General features: G+C 36.4%; 1 protein-coding gene across 1 annotated transcript in view; it reads right to left on the bottom strand.

The window, feature by feature from the left end:
- Positions 1-3,934: 3,934 nt before the first annotated feature.
- PKP2 (plakophilin 2) overlaps positions 3,935-15,628 on the bottom strand; it is an 83,302-nt gene continuing 71,608 nt past the window's right edge. The window contains exons 10-13 of the mRNA XM_027541701.1: positions 14,634-14,787; positions 10,369-10,558; positions 7,753-7,840; positions 3,935-7,625 (exon numbers count right to left, since the gene is read on the bottom strand). Of these exons, the coding sequence (XP_027397502.1) occupies positions 7,557-7,625; positions 7,753-7,840; positions 10,369-10,558; positions 14,634-14,787 (501 nt within the window). The 3' untranslated portion in view covers positions 3,935-7,556. The remainder of the gene's footprint in view (positions 7,626-7,752; positions 7,841-10,368; positions 10,559-14,633; positions 14,788-15,628) is intronic.

A 15,628-nucleotide genomic window follows, 5' to 3' on the forward strand; every position in this document is an offset into this window, starting at 1 on the left:
GAGTTAGGAATGGATGTGTGATTTAACACTGGATAGTATGAGTGATGTCTGATGAAAACTTCTCGGAAATTTTTCTTTATTTAAAAAAAATGCAAGAAAGGAATGTTTACTTTTCTGGCCTTTAAACATGGCTCTGTGAAGATGAGGTGTTTGGAATTGCTGTAACCATTTTGTCAAAATGAAGAAATCAACCTAGAGACAAAATCTAATACAGTGATAATGACCCAGCAGGCAGATGGAAGGAATCTGAGTTCTTGCTGACCGCAATGAATCACTAAATAACAAAATCTGAGCCTAAACCTGACATTTCTGTTTCTTAGGCAAAAAACATTTACTGTGTAAACCATTTTGAATTGAACTTTATTGTTACTCAGCTGCAAAATGAAGCATTTTAAGTGACAAACTGAAACAGGAGAAACACAACCTGAGATGAAGAGTTGGGTCACTTTAGATATGAGCCACCGAGAGTGAAAATATGTTACTATGCTATTAATATGTTCACGCCTAACCTTTAAAAAATCTGTTTTGACAATACCACTAAAATAGATTACTTCTATCTTTTAAATTTATGACTGCAAAAATCTCCAAGTCGAGCAAGGAGTAAAAGAAACAAGTTCCTGAGGAAAATAGTGTCAATTTTCAAAATACTAGTTTTCATGCACTCTTATTATCAGTTCAGTTCAGTCGCTCAGTCGTGTCCGATTTGACGACCCCATGAATCGCAGCACACCAGGCCTCCCTGTCCATTACCAACTCCTGGAGTTCACTCAGACTCACGTCCATCGAATCAGTGATGCCATCCAGCCATCTCATCCTCTGTCGTCCCCTTCTCCTCTTGCCCACAATCCCTCCCAGCATGAGAGTCTTTGCCAATGAGTCAACTCTTCGCATGAGATGGCCAAAGTACTGGAGTTTCAGCTTTAGCATCATTCCTTCCAAAGAAATCCCAGGGTTGATCTTCAGAATGGACTGGCTGGATCTCCTTGCAGTCCAAGGGACTCTCAAGAGTATTCTCCAACACCACAGTTCAAAAGCATCAATTCTTCAGCGCTCAGCCTTCTTCACAGTCCAACTCTCACATCCATACATGACCACTGGAAAAACCATAGCCTTGACTAGACGAACCTTTGTTGGCAAAGTAATGTCTCTGCTTTTGAATATGCTATCTAGGTTGGTCACAACTTTCCTTCCAAGGAGTAAGCGTCTTTTAATTTCATGGCTGCAGTCACCATCTGCAGTGATTTTGGAGCCCCCCAAAATAAAGTCTGACACTGTTTCCACTGTTTCCCCATCTATTTCCCATGAAGTAATGGGACCAGATGCCGTGATCTTCGTTTTCTGAATGTTGATTTTAAGCCAACTTTTTCACTCTCCACTTTCACTTTCATCAAGAGGCTTTTGAGTTCCTCTTCACTTTCTGCCATAAGGGTGGTATCATCTGCATATCTGAGGTTATTGATATTTCTCCCGGCAATCTTGATTCCAGCTTGTGTTTCTTCCAGTCCAGTGTTTCTCATGATGTACTCTGCATATAAGTTAAATAAGCAGGGTGACAATATACAGCCTTGGTGTACTCCTTTTCCTATTTGGAACTAGTCTGTTGTTCCATGTCCAGTTCTAACTGTTGCTTCCTGATCTGCATACAGATTTCTCAAGAGGCAGGTCAGGTGGTCTGGTATTCCCATCTCTTTCAGAATTTTCCACAGGTTATTGTGATCCACACAGTCAAAAGCTTTGGCATAGTCAATAAAGCAGAAATAGATGTTTTTCTGGAACTCTCTTGCTTTTTCCATGATCCAGCGGATGGCAATTTGATCTCTGGTTCCTCTGCCTTTTCTAAAACCAGCTTGGACATCTGGAAGTTCACGGTTCACATATTGCTGAAGCCTGGCTTGGAGAATTTTGAGCATTACTTTAGTAGCATGTGAGATGAGTGCAATTGTCTGGTAATTTGAGCATTCTTTGGCATTGCCTTTCTTTGGGATTGGAATGAAAACTGACCTTTTCCAGTCCTGTGGCCACTGCTGAGTTTTCCAAATTTGCTGGCATATTGAGTGCACCACTTTCACAGCATCATCTTTCAGTATTTGAAATAGCTTGGCTGGAATTCCATCACCTCCACTAGCTTTGTTCGTAGTAATGCTTTCTAAGGCCCACTTGACTTCACATTCCAGGATGTCTGGCTCTAGGTCAGTCATCACAGCATCGTGATTATCTGGGTCGTGAAGATCTTTTTTGTACAGTTCTTCTGTGTATTCTTGCCACCTCTTCTTAATATCTTCTGCTTCTGTTAGGTCCATACCATTTCTGTCCTTTATTGAGCCCATCTTTGCATGAAATGTTCCCTTGGTATCTCTAATTTTCTTGAAGAGATCTCTAGTCTTTCCCATTCTCTTGTTTTCCTCTATTTCTTTGCATTTATCGCTGAGGAAGGCTTTCCTATCTCTTCTTGCTATTCTTTGGAACTTTGTGTTCCAATGCATATATCTTTCCTTTTCTCCTTTGCTTTTCACTTCTCTTCTTTTCACGGGTATTTTTAAGGCCTCTCCAGACAGCCATTTTGCTTTTTTGCATTTCTTTTCCATGGGGATGGTCTTGATCCCTGTTTCCTGTACAGTGTCACAAACCTCAGTCCATAGTTCATCAGGCACTCTATCCAGAGCCAATACAATATTGTAAAGTAATCAGCCTCCAATTAAATTAAAAACAAACAAACAAACAAAGGTACATCTCACTGGTCCGCAGCTCTAGGAATAAGTGTTCAGTGTATGTGTGTTGAAAGATAGTCTAAATGAAAACGGAAATCCCTAACTTCTTTTAAACATAAGAAAACACCCTGCAGTGGTTCAAAGAAAATCTGCAACAGTTTGGACTCCATTTTAATTCAAAATAAAAATGCCAGATGTATGTTAGCAGCTTACAAGCAAAATTCAGGCTTCTGAGAGAATTAATTGCCTCTTGAAGTGGGTTCTTAGAAGGTCTGATCAGTCAAGATGAAGGAATGTCTGTGGCTGCCTCAATCTGTTTCTCTGGACTAATCTATATCTTCTGAGTTGTCTTTCCATCCACAGATGCAGCACTCCAGGTGGGAGTAAGACAAAATGTTCAGGAACTAATCCTAAATCTATTGAAATCACTGATTTTACTAAATCATGATTAGGCCCAGGTCTGATTTACCAGTAGTCCAGGCTTTAGCTGGATGAACTGGGCTAGACTGTTGTGTTGTTTAGTGGCTAAGTTGTGTCTGACTCTTTTGTGACCATATGGACTATAGTCCACCAGGCTCCTCTGTCCATAGGATTCTCCAGGCAAGAATACTGGAGTGGATTGCCATGTCCTTCTCCAGGGGATTTTTCCTGCCCAAGGATTGAACCTGTGTCTCCTGCATTGCAGGCGGATTCTTTACCACTGAGCCACCAGGGAAGCCTGGGCAGACTGCACATAAGATAAATGCCTTTTGTCCTCTTGACTATGGCTCAGATCACTGATGTCACAGTGTTTACAACAGAGGCACAGCTTCAAGAATCATCTAGGAAAAAAGGGGTTTATTGATTCAAAAAGATTGGTGACATGCAGCATACTCTATTCCTTCTTAGAGATTTCACAATGCATGCTGCATATTAGGGACTGAGAAATCTTATAATCTAGATCTTTTCAATCTTTGTATAACTGAGCCATCTTCTCACATTACATGTATAAATATCCTCAAAGAACCTGTGTTCTGAAGAACAGACTTTCACGAACACTTGTCTGGGCAATGTTTATCTTCCTCATTCTACCTGGCCTTCTGAGGGATGAGTCAAGTGTCTATGTGTGTATAAAATGGTTGACTGGGGGAAGATTGGGCTTTTATCTAAATCAACCTATCTAAAAAGAGAAATTCAAATAAGTAGATTAAAAAAGGAAAACAAAGGCCCATCCACACAGGAAACTCCAAATAATTTAGTCAGTGTTTATTGTGTAGATACTGTCAGGCATTAAGTGCTTTATAATTATGAAAATATTCAATCCTTAAAGCGATCCCATGAGGTAACTACCCCTATCATTCATGTATAACAGGGAAGCAAAGTATAACAGAGAAGGAAAGCTGAGGCTCAGAGAGAGTAAGGACCTTACCCCAACTAAGCCTAACCCTTACCCTCCCAGCAAGTGCAGCAATTGCAATTTGAGTTCAAGCTCGCTGGTCCTAGGATCAGTCCTCTTAACTGGCCAAGAGACAAACCAAAGAGAGCCCCCACATTTCCCCAGAGTGAAGACAGAGTCTTGCATTCTTGGCTCCCAGGGAACCCCCAGAGAGAAGCCATCTCACCTGGATTCACATGGCCCCTCTGCATTTTCCAACTAAGTCGCTTTGGAATGTAACGTAACCTTTCTCTGCTTCCGGTTATTTCACATGTAAAATGTAAAAAGAAAAGAAAAAAGTATATAGTTTTTTTATGAGGAGGCTGTGAGAAGTGCTCAACATATGTCCATTCTTGTTCAGTCAAAGATAGTCATACAAGCCTCCCCCTACTGACCCTAGTCTGTCCTCTACTCTGTCAGAGGAAGACCATGTCATCTTCTACACAGTGGTCTTTCAGATATTTAAAGACAGATAACATGACACTCTTCTTCCAGGCTGAATATTGCTGGTTTTTTAAAACTGTCTTCATGACTTTGAATGCTTCCCCCTTAACAAATTTTAAACAACTCTCATGCCAATGTGTGGTATTTTGATTTTTCTCTCCTGAATAGACCATAAAAAAGTTTTCCTTTTACTCATAGTCCTTAAAGGGTTGAAGTTTATTTCTTAAGAGATGAAACTGTCAGTATTACTATAAATAAAACATTAAAGTAGAATTTTATTTTGAAAAGTTTGTTTCCTTTTTAATGTATTTTCATTCCTATAACAAATACTTTAAAATGTAATTTACTGAATCTTAAGATGGGCCAGTTATAGGGTCATGTTGGGCATTAACTGAATGAATGATTGCACATTTTTCTTCTCTGTCCTCTTAATAAAAACTGAATCTTTTCTGATACAAGAAGATATTCTAAAGAGGACTTGACCAGATGTCCTCTAAATTCCCTCCCAATCCTCAGATTTTGTGATGTGAGGCTTCTTCTGCAATTTTTTTCAAAGTATATACATATTGAAGTCCTCACTCCGTGTGCTTTATTTAGAGGAAATTTCATTTGTAACTATAGTATGTAAATTGTATATACATGTTTTTATATATATCTCCCCTCCATTTCCTTCTTTATTCCAAAGAATTGCTTCTTTATAGGGTGATTAGATTGGTTTATGGTTTATCTACTCATGTTGCTTAATTTTCCCATTTGACACATTAATCCCCTCTTTATCCTGTCAGATAACCCTTTGGTTATTTCCATCATATAAACAATGTTTCCATTTAATAGAAATCCAGGGCAGCAACCTCCCCTATTCCAGAAAATCATGAAGAATTCTTGACACAGCAGCAAGGCCTTTAGATCTTTTAGCAGAAATAAATGCAGAGGTCCAGCTCAGTCCCTTTGATGACATGGACACAGTCTCGGACACACAGGAAAGAAAAGCTTTGTGTATGTAGCCCTGTGATCAAAGAGATGTTCAGCTGCATACAGACCTCCCTCAGATGTGTTCATAGACAGTAAAGTACTGAGGTTTTTGTAAACAAAGTAGGACATGGGGATCAAACATTAGTCTATATTCTCATGGCTGCAGACCCACTCAATTTACTAAAATCTAACAATATCTAGATTTGTATGTCTCTCCATCTTTAGTCACTAGCTACTCCCATCTTCCTTATGGGAAGTGTTTCTTGGTAAAGAATTTAGGACTAATTAGGGGAGAAATATAAGCAATTATATTTCTTATTAAACTCTTAGTAATTAAAGTTGAACTTTATAAGTCAAATACTCAAACATCATGTCAATCATACCACAGATACCAAGATACACAAATAAGTCACATATACCCAGCTACCAAGGCAGGCAATGCTATTTTGGCCTCATTTTGTGTTTAATATTATTGAAGGCTCTACTATGCCTTAAAAGCACAGAAATTTCTTAAATATACATTAATTATCTGGAGGAATAAATATACTCCAAATGCTTATCATCAGAATTTTGGAAAAAGAGATATAATTTCTCTCTTCAGCATTTTACAAATTGGTATCTAAATAATTTCATTTTTAAGTAGTAACCTTAGTCGTCTTCACTGAGCTTTTGAAATGGAAAAAATTTAAGTTCCAAATATAATAAAGACTTAAGTATACATTCAAATTGAAACTGGCAATTTATTTCCTATCACACTTTGCTGGCCAAAAGGAGCTGAAGGATTTTTTTCCTAGTTACTTACTAACTAACTATTATCAGATTCTTTTTAAAAAGAAAAATATAACAGAATTATGGTTAAGAAGGCTAATTCTATCTGAACAGTATTAATCACAGTCCAGTTAAAATAACACTTAATATAGACTCCAATAGATGATGCTGGCAACTTTTAAATGTTAGCATTTCTCATATCATTTCTGGATGGCCTAGACACATTATTTTCCTCAACATAACTTCATTATTTTTTTTCTCTAGTGTTTTCTTGACTTAAAATAATGGCTTAAGGAAGATCACATGAGATTTAGTGGTTCTGTACTATTTTTAAAATTTTGGGCAAAGTAGGCTGGTTGATAATGTAGTTCATTAAAATGAGCTGGGTTTTCACGGCCCTGGCTGGTCCAACAGATTGAGAGAGCTAGGTTCCTTTTGTAGCCAAACAGTAAAGTCCATTCTTCCACCAGCTCATTTCCTGGCTGATATCCAGGAAACCATATCGTGAATACTACTGTCAGGAGAAATTTGCATTTAATAGTGTTGTTAGAGGAGAAGTGTTTCCTTGAGTAAAAATCCTATTTATTATTTAGAGGGAACACCGAATTTCAAATTGTAGAAAAGATTTTTAAATTTTCTATGATCACGTCCTTTCAATTTCTTCTTATAGTCACGCATGCTCTGTGATCTAAATTTCTTACATTTATTGAAAAGCCGAGAAAAAAAATCCAAGAGGATAAAAACAAGCACAAAGTAAACAAACAGGCAGTGTTGCCATTATATTTTCTCCTGGACAACTCCACAAATATTTTTTGTTTCTGTTTCAACACTGCAGAACAATACACTCATGGCTCAATCGTGAAACAACACACATGTGAGTGACAAAACATGGAAATCAGAAAAGGAATATAAATGTAAGTCAAAATATAAAATCCTAGTGATACAACAGCTTTCTTCCTTATTTACTTAGTTAATGTCCATTCCATATAAATTCATATTTTAATTCCAGGAGGCCATGCACCATTAGCCCTGATTAAAAAGACCACTATTTGTAGAGGGTAAAATTGAGCCTGTTGCCAGTACCTACTGATGTCAAACTCACAAATGTCTTCTGGATTCAAGGACCATGGAAATAGAAAAGTATAGAAACAGGATATGGTTTTTTGAGGTTTCTTTAGCTGGGAAGTAGAAAAATAGGTGTTTTCCTTTGGGGCTTTTTGTAAATTTCTGAGAGCACTTTTTCACATTCCTCAGTCTTTCAGGGAGTGGTAGGCTTTGGTAGTCCGGCTGTTGACAAAATCTGTCTTCTTAAACTGAGCCTTTGGAATAAACAAACAGAAATGTGAAAGGTAACGTTTATACCCAAGACAATGTAAGTTTTAGTAACTTATCACCAGGGTCAAATCAAGTGGGACATTATTACCTGGCTCTTTTTAGCATTCTTACCTTCTTGTAGGCATTATGGAGCTCTGTATGGGTCCACAAAGAATATAGGAGAACAGAAGCAGCTTTACTTGCTTTGTTGGAAGCATAGCTGAAAGTAAGAAAAGCACATTTTTCCGTGATCAGTGAGAATGTGTGAGGCTTCTGGATGCTGCCCCTGGATGTTCTGTAAATCTTCTTTAATTGCTGTCGCTCAGGAGCCATCCATTAAGTCAGGCCACTCACCATGACAAGAGGTTAGGATGGAGAGCTTTAGGAGGCAGGAGCCACATGGGTGCTTTTGTTTTTTTTTCAAATCTTTTTAAACCACTAGCAAAGTGCTAACAAACAGTTATAAAGAAAATTCCTGATATTTATAAGGCATATATTCTTAAAAGTTTTATAAATCCTTGAATTTATAGAATAAAATTTATATTTGTATTTATATTTTTAGAAAATATTTGTCTATAATGCATATTTATAGAGAAACGCATGAAAGTATGATTGAAAAATATGTATAACTCAGACTTAGTGACTCCATGAATATAGGAATTATGTGTCTTTTTCAAATTAATAAATTCCTATTGGAGCATTTAAAATAGTTTAAAAATTTATGCTTTTTTGTATAACAAATGGAAAAAGTGTTCCTGTTATGAATCCGAGTCACCACTGATTTTGACACTGTGCTTACTTTTTTTTGGCCACACTGCACAGCATGTAGGAATTCTAGTTCTCTGACCAGGGATCAAACCCATGCTCCCTGCATTGAAAGTGTGGACGGCCAGGGATGTCCTCTTACTTTTTTTGTTTTAACTTTATTATTATGTGTTCTTAGTTTTTGATGTTCTTTTAAATTCATCTCAAAGTTCTAGTTTCTGGCTAAAGATCACTACTTTCATAGATATTTTTCTCTTCCATCACTTGAATTAGCACATGACTGTATTTTCTTCTTTGAACAAAGAAACAAAAGATTTTATTTTTCCTATCATAGGAATTTGTAAGTATGCAACCAAGAATAGAGAATGCAAAGATGTATGAAGAAGCCCATGTTGGGCTCATTCAGTATCTAGCTACCAGCATAATAGGGATGGTAAGTCAAATCAGCACTTCACAGATTCTTTAGTATCTCAGGGGCTTTTCAGAGTGACTTGCTAATAAATGAAGTATTAAGACATCCATGAAAGCTGTGGATCTCTAATATTTATTATTGAAAGTTCTTAAACTGCAAAGGTGTTATAAAGTCTGTTTGTAAGTTGGTTGCTTGGTACTTGGAACTCATTTACTCAAAGAGGGAATGTAATTGATGATTGGTTATCAGGCTAGTCTATAAATTATGGGTTAGCTATGCAACACTCTAGCAAGGAAGCAGACATAATGGTAGGGTGTCCTTGTTGGTTTTTTTTCTGAAATGGAACATGTGAGGACGAACTTACAAATGGATACTCAGCACAACAAAGAAGTAATAGAATAGCGCACCCCATAACTGGCTAAATACAAGAAATGTCCAAAAGTGATGGTATATTCCCATGTGCGTATTATCATGTCTGAATACTCATATAAAAAAGAGTCATATACTGTCTATGGAGGTTTGGTTAGAAGTTTAGATGACTATTTCCACAAAGGAAAGTCAAAGATGACTTTCCACAAAGGCAGAGAAACTGCCAAATGGGAACAGGTAAATATTTCCTGCTTTTGGGAAACTGACATTCTAACAGTGCTCTTTTTAATCATGTGACTCTGAATGGAGTCTCCCTTCCCTGTGAACTTTGCCAGAGGGAAATCACAGAGCAAAGGGGCTAAACTGGGTGGAGCTGTGGGAGAAGGGATGTGCTCATTCTAGGATACCACAGATCCCTATGCTAGCCCCTGTGCAGCCAAGCATACGTTTGTCTACTACAGGTCCCATTAGAAGTATGAGTCTGGATTATAATAACATTGGTTTTCTTTTATGGTTATTTACAAAACTAACTTTATTTAACAAGTCAAACAATTCAGAATTGTATAAAGAAAAAAAATAATAATCTTCATACCTCCTTGGAATCCCACCACTCTAAATTAACTAACAGTAATAATTAGTTACATTCTTCTTCATCTTTTTTTAAAAATGGAGAATAGTTAAAGACATAGAAACAAGGAGGTGAGATGACTTACATGCATTAAACTTTCTACTTTCAAAAGAGAGTAAGAGGTGGAAGAGATGTGATAAAGAAAACTGATGAAGCAAGAACTTCTTGTTATGCTGCCTCCTACTTCTCCTCCTGGGGTGACCCTGGTCTCACATAGTTAAGTGAGGATAAGGGCATTCCTTGTCCATAGGACTCCAATTTGCCTACATTCTTCTCTTCTTAAATCACAGCTGTGGCTCGGGGAAACAATTCATTAGGTCAATAAAATGCTGGAATGCATGCCTCAGATAAGTTATGAAGTTTGACTATTTTTGGATATTTCAGTAGAGAATGACCAACTATTTGGCTTAGAGGATTCAGGTTTTCACTTACCTGATCACCAAGGACTGGGCCACATGATCTGGCCCAGCTTTACAATCTTATTTTTTGGCCATAGTACTCAAAGACATTATTTATATATGGGATTGGTGGTGGGAAAAGGGGAGACATTGACAGGCAGTGCTAGAGGACTTACGTGTCACCTGCGCTTATGGTCATAATTTTCTGCAGGCCCCCAGTGTTTAGAAGATCCCGTGCATTCTGGTAACTATTTTGGATTATATTGTTCAGTGTGTAACAGGCAGAGGCTGTAGTTTCAATGAGAAGATCAGTACTTGGGACTGTGTCAGGAATTATGGAAACCAAATCAGGTAGAGTTTCTTTGGCTACAAATGTAAGAAAAAAGAACACTTGATTAAAAAGATTGTTTCTTAACCTTAGGATCTCAATAACATTTAAGAAGAAACATTTGGTTAATAAACATATGAAAGGATGCAACCATTTTAATATTCAAATTACCAAAAAAAAAAAAAGATTTTTAAAAAGATGATATTCTGTGCTCAGTGCACTGGAAATCTTTCCAGAAAGAAATCTGACAGAAATGTCAAATTTTTTTTTTAATGTTCACATTTTTTGATTCAGTATTTTCACTTTTGAGAATTCATCCTGAAGATACCACTTTAAAAACTGAAAAAGCAGAGATCTTTATATACTGTTATATAAAATGAAAAATTTACAAAGTCTAAACATCCCAGGAATATGACTATGATTAATTAAAACATATCTTCAAAGAATCTCATGTATCCCAAAACATATATATGAAGCATGTATAATAACAAGAAAATATGTGTTAATATTTCATGTGCAAATAACTGATATACTTAAAGGAAAACTCATACAGAAGAAACCTGAGAAGAAATATACTAAAATACTAATAGGACTTATTTTTCTACAGTACTGATGGTGATCTCAAAATATTCTTAAAAAATTATCTGTACTGTCCAAAGTTTCCTTAATGTGAAAATAACACCATTATTTAAAAAAAGATAAACTATTTAAAATTTGTTTTTTTACTACATATGTAAGATCCTGGTTACAGAGTTTTCATTTCGCTTTTTCTATTTTAACCAGAGGTTTTCTTTTTTCTCCACCTCTAATTACTTTGGACTCGCCTTGAAAGAGAGCATGTTCTATTGCTTTTGTTGTTTCTCACAGCTCTTTAATACAGTGCTATGTTTATCATGGTTGTACAAATACCAGTGCCTAACTTCATTGTTTCTTCATTTGAGTTTACATGGCACCTTGAACTGTACTTCTCTCTCTGATACATGCATGCATGCTCAGTCATATCTGACTCTTTGTGACCACATGACTATAACTCAACAGGCTCCTCTGTCCATGGAAATTTTCAGGAAAGAATACTGGTGTTGTGTGTGCTTAGTCGCTTGTCATATCTGACTCTTTGTGACCCACTGGACTTGTAGCCTGCCAGGTTCCTATGTCCAGTGGATTTTTCAGGCAAGAACAATTATTGGAGTGGATTGTCACTTCCTACTCCAGAGACCTTCCTTGCATCTCTTGCACTGGCAGGCAGGTTCTTTACCACTGTGCCACCTGGTAATCCCTCTCTCTAATACCAGACTGTAATTAGTCACATGCCTATCTGAATGCTAAATGGAGCCATGAGTTCCTTGAGGATAATTATTGTATTTATTTCTGGATTTCAACATTTATCACTATGCCTAAAAGAGAAACTCAATAAAAGGAAATGAACTGTATGTCTTCCTTTGATAATACCTGGAACTGATTGACAGGAAAAACATACCTTCTGCTCAAAGGCCTGAACACTTCCTTTTACACTGTTGTCTAAGCATCACAGCATAGTGTTGGAGCTCAGAGCTGAGTCTCTGAAGCTACACTTTTAAAATTTTAGTCCTGTCTCTGACACTTCATGGCTGTGTGGTCTGGGTAAGCTACGTAACCTCTTCTAAGCTACATTTTCCCAATATGTAAAATGGGATAATAATAGTATTTACTTCACAGGACTGTTTTGAGGGATTAAATGAGTTACTATGTGTGAACTATGTCACAGTTCCCTGCACACAGTAAGTTCTCCATAGATGTGAGCTATTACCAGAAGGCTTCCTCCTTTTAGAAAGATAAAACACAGAATGAAAAGCTTGAGAACCTGAATTTTCCTTTTGCTGAATTTAGGTTGACAGCATGAAAACAAGTGTGAGACAATGACACCAGAAAATGTCTAACTGATCTCTCTGCAGGGTGCAGCTATGGCTGGCTGAGACCAGGCTGCCCACGCTGAGCCGGAGGCCTGCTGAGAGAGCTTTACTTCTCCTGCCTCTGTATGACCATCAAGAAGGTCCAATTCTACAGATCAATTTTATGGTTGAAACTTTGGCTTATGTTTGAGGAGGAGTGAGAATTAGGGAAATTAGAATCTTTAACATTTTGTATCTTGTTTGTTTTTCTTAGAAAAGTAATATAACTGCTTACATCGACAAAGTTAAATATTACAATATAGTAAAAGGGTCATTCTGTCTTTATACACACAGACACACACCCCCTGTGGACCTGGGTAAATACATTCACTATGAGATAGTTAAAATTAAATCTTCAACAGTGAAATATAAAATTAAGGGCCCTATGATGATATTGGAGGGTCATAGCTCAATGTCATATTGTTGAGGGAGATTTTATTTAATGCTGGTGCTTTCACATACATTAGGTTGTTTGATCCCTGGAAAAACACTATTCATAGTGATTACTAATTTTACTCAGCTTAGGGCAGTTAAATGACTATCCAAGGTGACATGTGCCAAAGTAGCATTGGAAGACAGATCAGTGTCTTCTGCATGAGACGTTATTCTGTTGCCATGCTAAATTGCCTATCTTCAAGTTTTTAAGAAAATATAATTTTAAGTTGATTTCTGTAAATCAAAGTAAAATGTGATGACTTCATTCCAAGTTAACACATGGAAAGTTTTACTTGGCCTACAAATCTCAAGAAAAATAAAAAGCTTATCTTTCAAACTGATTTTTGTTTCTTCCTGGCTATTAATACTCTAAATCAAGACAGGTTATTTTACTCAAATTACATATTTGACATAATGCCAATATGGAATTCAAAAATTGCATTTATCTTACTGAAGCCTCTTCTTATGATGTCCATAAAACTTGGAGAGGTTTATCAGTGAAATCACCTTACGTAACTTGTGGGGCTACAGCTCTATTGTCCCAACAGCTGCAGGACCGTGGAACCTGAGACAATAGCATTTCTGCCCTGAAGGCACAGGCTCAGTGTGTAGAACACAGTTCTCACCAGCTGTGTTCTAAAGATGGAGTCAATCGTTCATTTGAGACAAAAAAAAAAAAAAAAAAAGGATAATACACCTGATTGAAGTACAGCACAAAAGTCCATAAAAGACAACAAGGAGAACACTTTCATGATTTTCAGACACTGCCTTTGGCAAAGTTTCTGTTAGATTTCACTGAAAATTTTCCAGGCTCTCTACATTTATAATGGGCACAAAACCATCGTATGAAACCTCCTGTTCAATGTTGTGCTGTTGGTTGTCTTTGAAAATGACATTATTAAAACACAACCACACTGTGTGAGTCTGTGTGTAGATTCCAAAGTAATCTAATTCATTAGAAATAAAAAAAATACTGAAATTTCTGAAAAATTGAATTTTAAGTAGTCTGAAATGACTAATTTATGGAACATTAGGAAACATGATTAATTTTAGCATTATCATCCTATTATCTCATTTTACAGCTTTTGACTTAATTCACAAACATTTACATATTCAGATATAAAGAAAATGAATAAAAAATTATGTTATTTGAAAGGGTAACATGTTATAATTTTTGTCAATAATACAGGCTTACAAAAAAGGGAGCAAATGTGTTTTATTGTATTTATTCTAAAACCTATGCCAAATCTGCTATATTCAGTGATTCAGTCTTTCTGTGATTATCTGTCCATCCATTTTTTCTAGTATAACAACGGCCAAGCTTCTTAAGTGAACAACCACTGTGTGTGTGTTTATTTAATGTTTTAGAAGGGTGGTGCTTAAGCAGATTACACAGAACATTCTGAAAGACATGGTTTAAAAAAGATGTCATCGGATGGCAGAGCTGAGGGCCAAGAAATATCATATATATTACCTATCTTGTTCATTTTTAGTATGGTTTAAAATTTCTCTTCAGTAGTAATTGGAACAAAAATGAAGTTGGATACTAAGAAAAATCATATTTGAAACCAGTGTGAAAGTATACTCTTGATGTCTCGGTACACAAAACCCAGTTCTATTTATCACATTTTGCTTTTTATTCACAAAACTCATCATTGTAAAAAGAATGGGATAAGGACAATGTTTTTGTTTTAGTGCATTTGTATTTTCAATACAGACACATTACATATAGAGACACATACTCACTTACCAATTTCATTCTGCAGAGAAAGATTCCGAGACAAATTCCTCAGCAGAGAGACGGCAGTCTTTTTCACACTTGGATCACCAACATGCAGCATCTTTCGTGTATGCTGAAGGCCATTTTCCTTCTGGACAACTGTCTGAGCTACTGATGTTGGCATCTGTTTTGTGAGACATGTCCTATAAATACTACTGTATTTCATTTCGGGGTAAAATTTCTAAGTTTCTATAGATTACTAGAGATTATAATATATAAGATGTTTATATAATATAAGATGTAAATATGTTTAAAAAGCTAGCTTCAAATTCTTATTGTTTTCAATTACTGGATAAAGATAGTTTATTTAGTATTTTAAAATAAAAATATTGGATTTGGTTAGCTACAATGTGTTTTGCATCAGTTTAGCTCAGACGGTAAAGTGTGTGCCTACAAAGCGGGAGACCTGGGTTTGATCCCTGGTTTGGGAAGATCCCCTGGAGAAGGAAATGGCAACCCACTCCAGTATTCATGCCTGGAAAATCCCATGGACCGAGGAGCCTGGTGGGCTACAGTCTATGGGGTTGCAAAGAGTCGGACACGACTGAATGACTTCACTTCGCTTCATAAATAAATAAAATGGGTCTGTCTTTCCCTTTCCTTTCTTTTTCATCATATTCTGCTTTTTACTCACATTTTCAGTTCATTGTTGTGAAAAGAAAAGAATGTTTTAGGATGAAATTTATACTAATGTCATAAAATTTATTACTTTTTTTTCCTTTTTCTGTTTTCTTAAACTATGTGTGTAATACAAAAATGCTTTCAACTTTGTGGCTCTGGTAGAACTTAGCTATAAAGCCAAGTGAACTGAGAAAAATTTTACAGGGAGATGTCTTTGATTACTATTTAAATGTATTTACTGACTGTTGGCTTATTCATCTTTTCTGTTTCTCTAGTTTAAACTTTGGCATTTTACATATTTTAATAAACTTATTCATTTCTAAAAAGCCAGTTTATTCTGAAAG

Source organism: Bos indicus x Bos taurus, chromosome 5 (genome assembly GCF_003369695.1).
Source record: "Bos indicus x Bos taurus breed Angus x Brahman F1 hybrid chromosome 5, Bos_hybrid_MaternalHap_v2.0, whole genome shotgun sequence".
Lineage (NCBI taxonomy): Eukaryota > Metazoa > Chordata > Mammalia > Artiodactyla > Bovidae > Bos > Bos indicus x Bos taurus.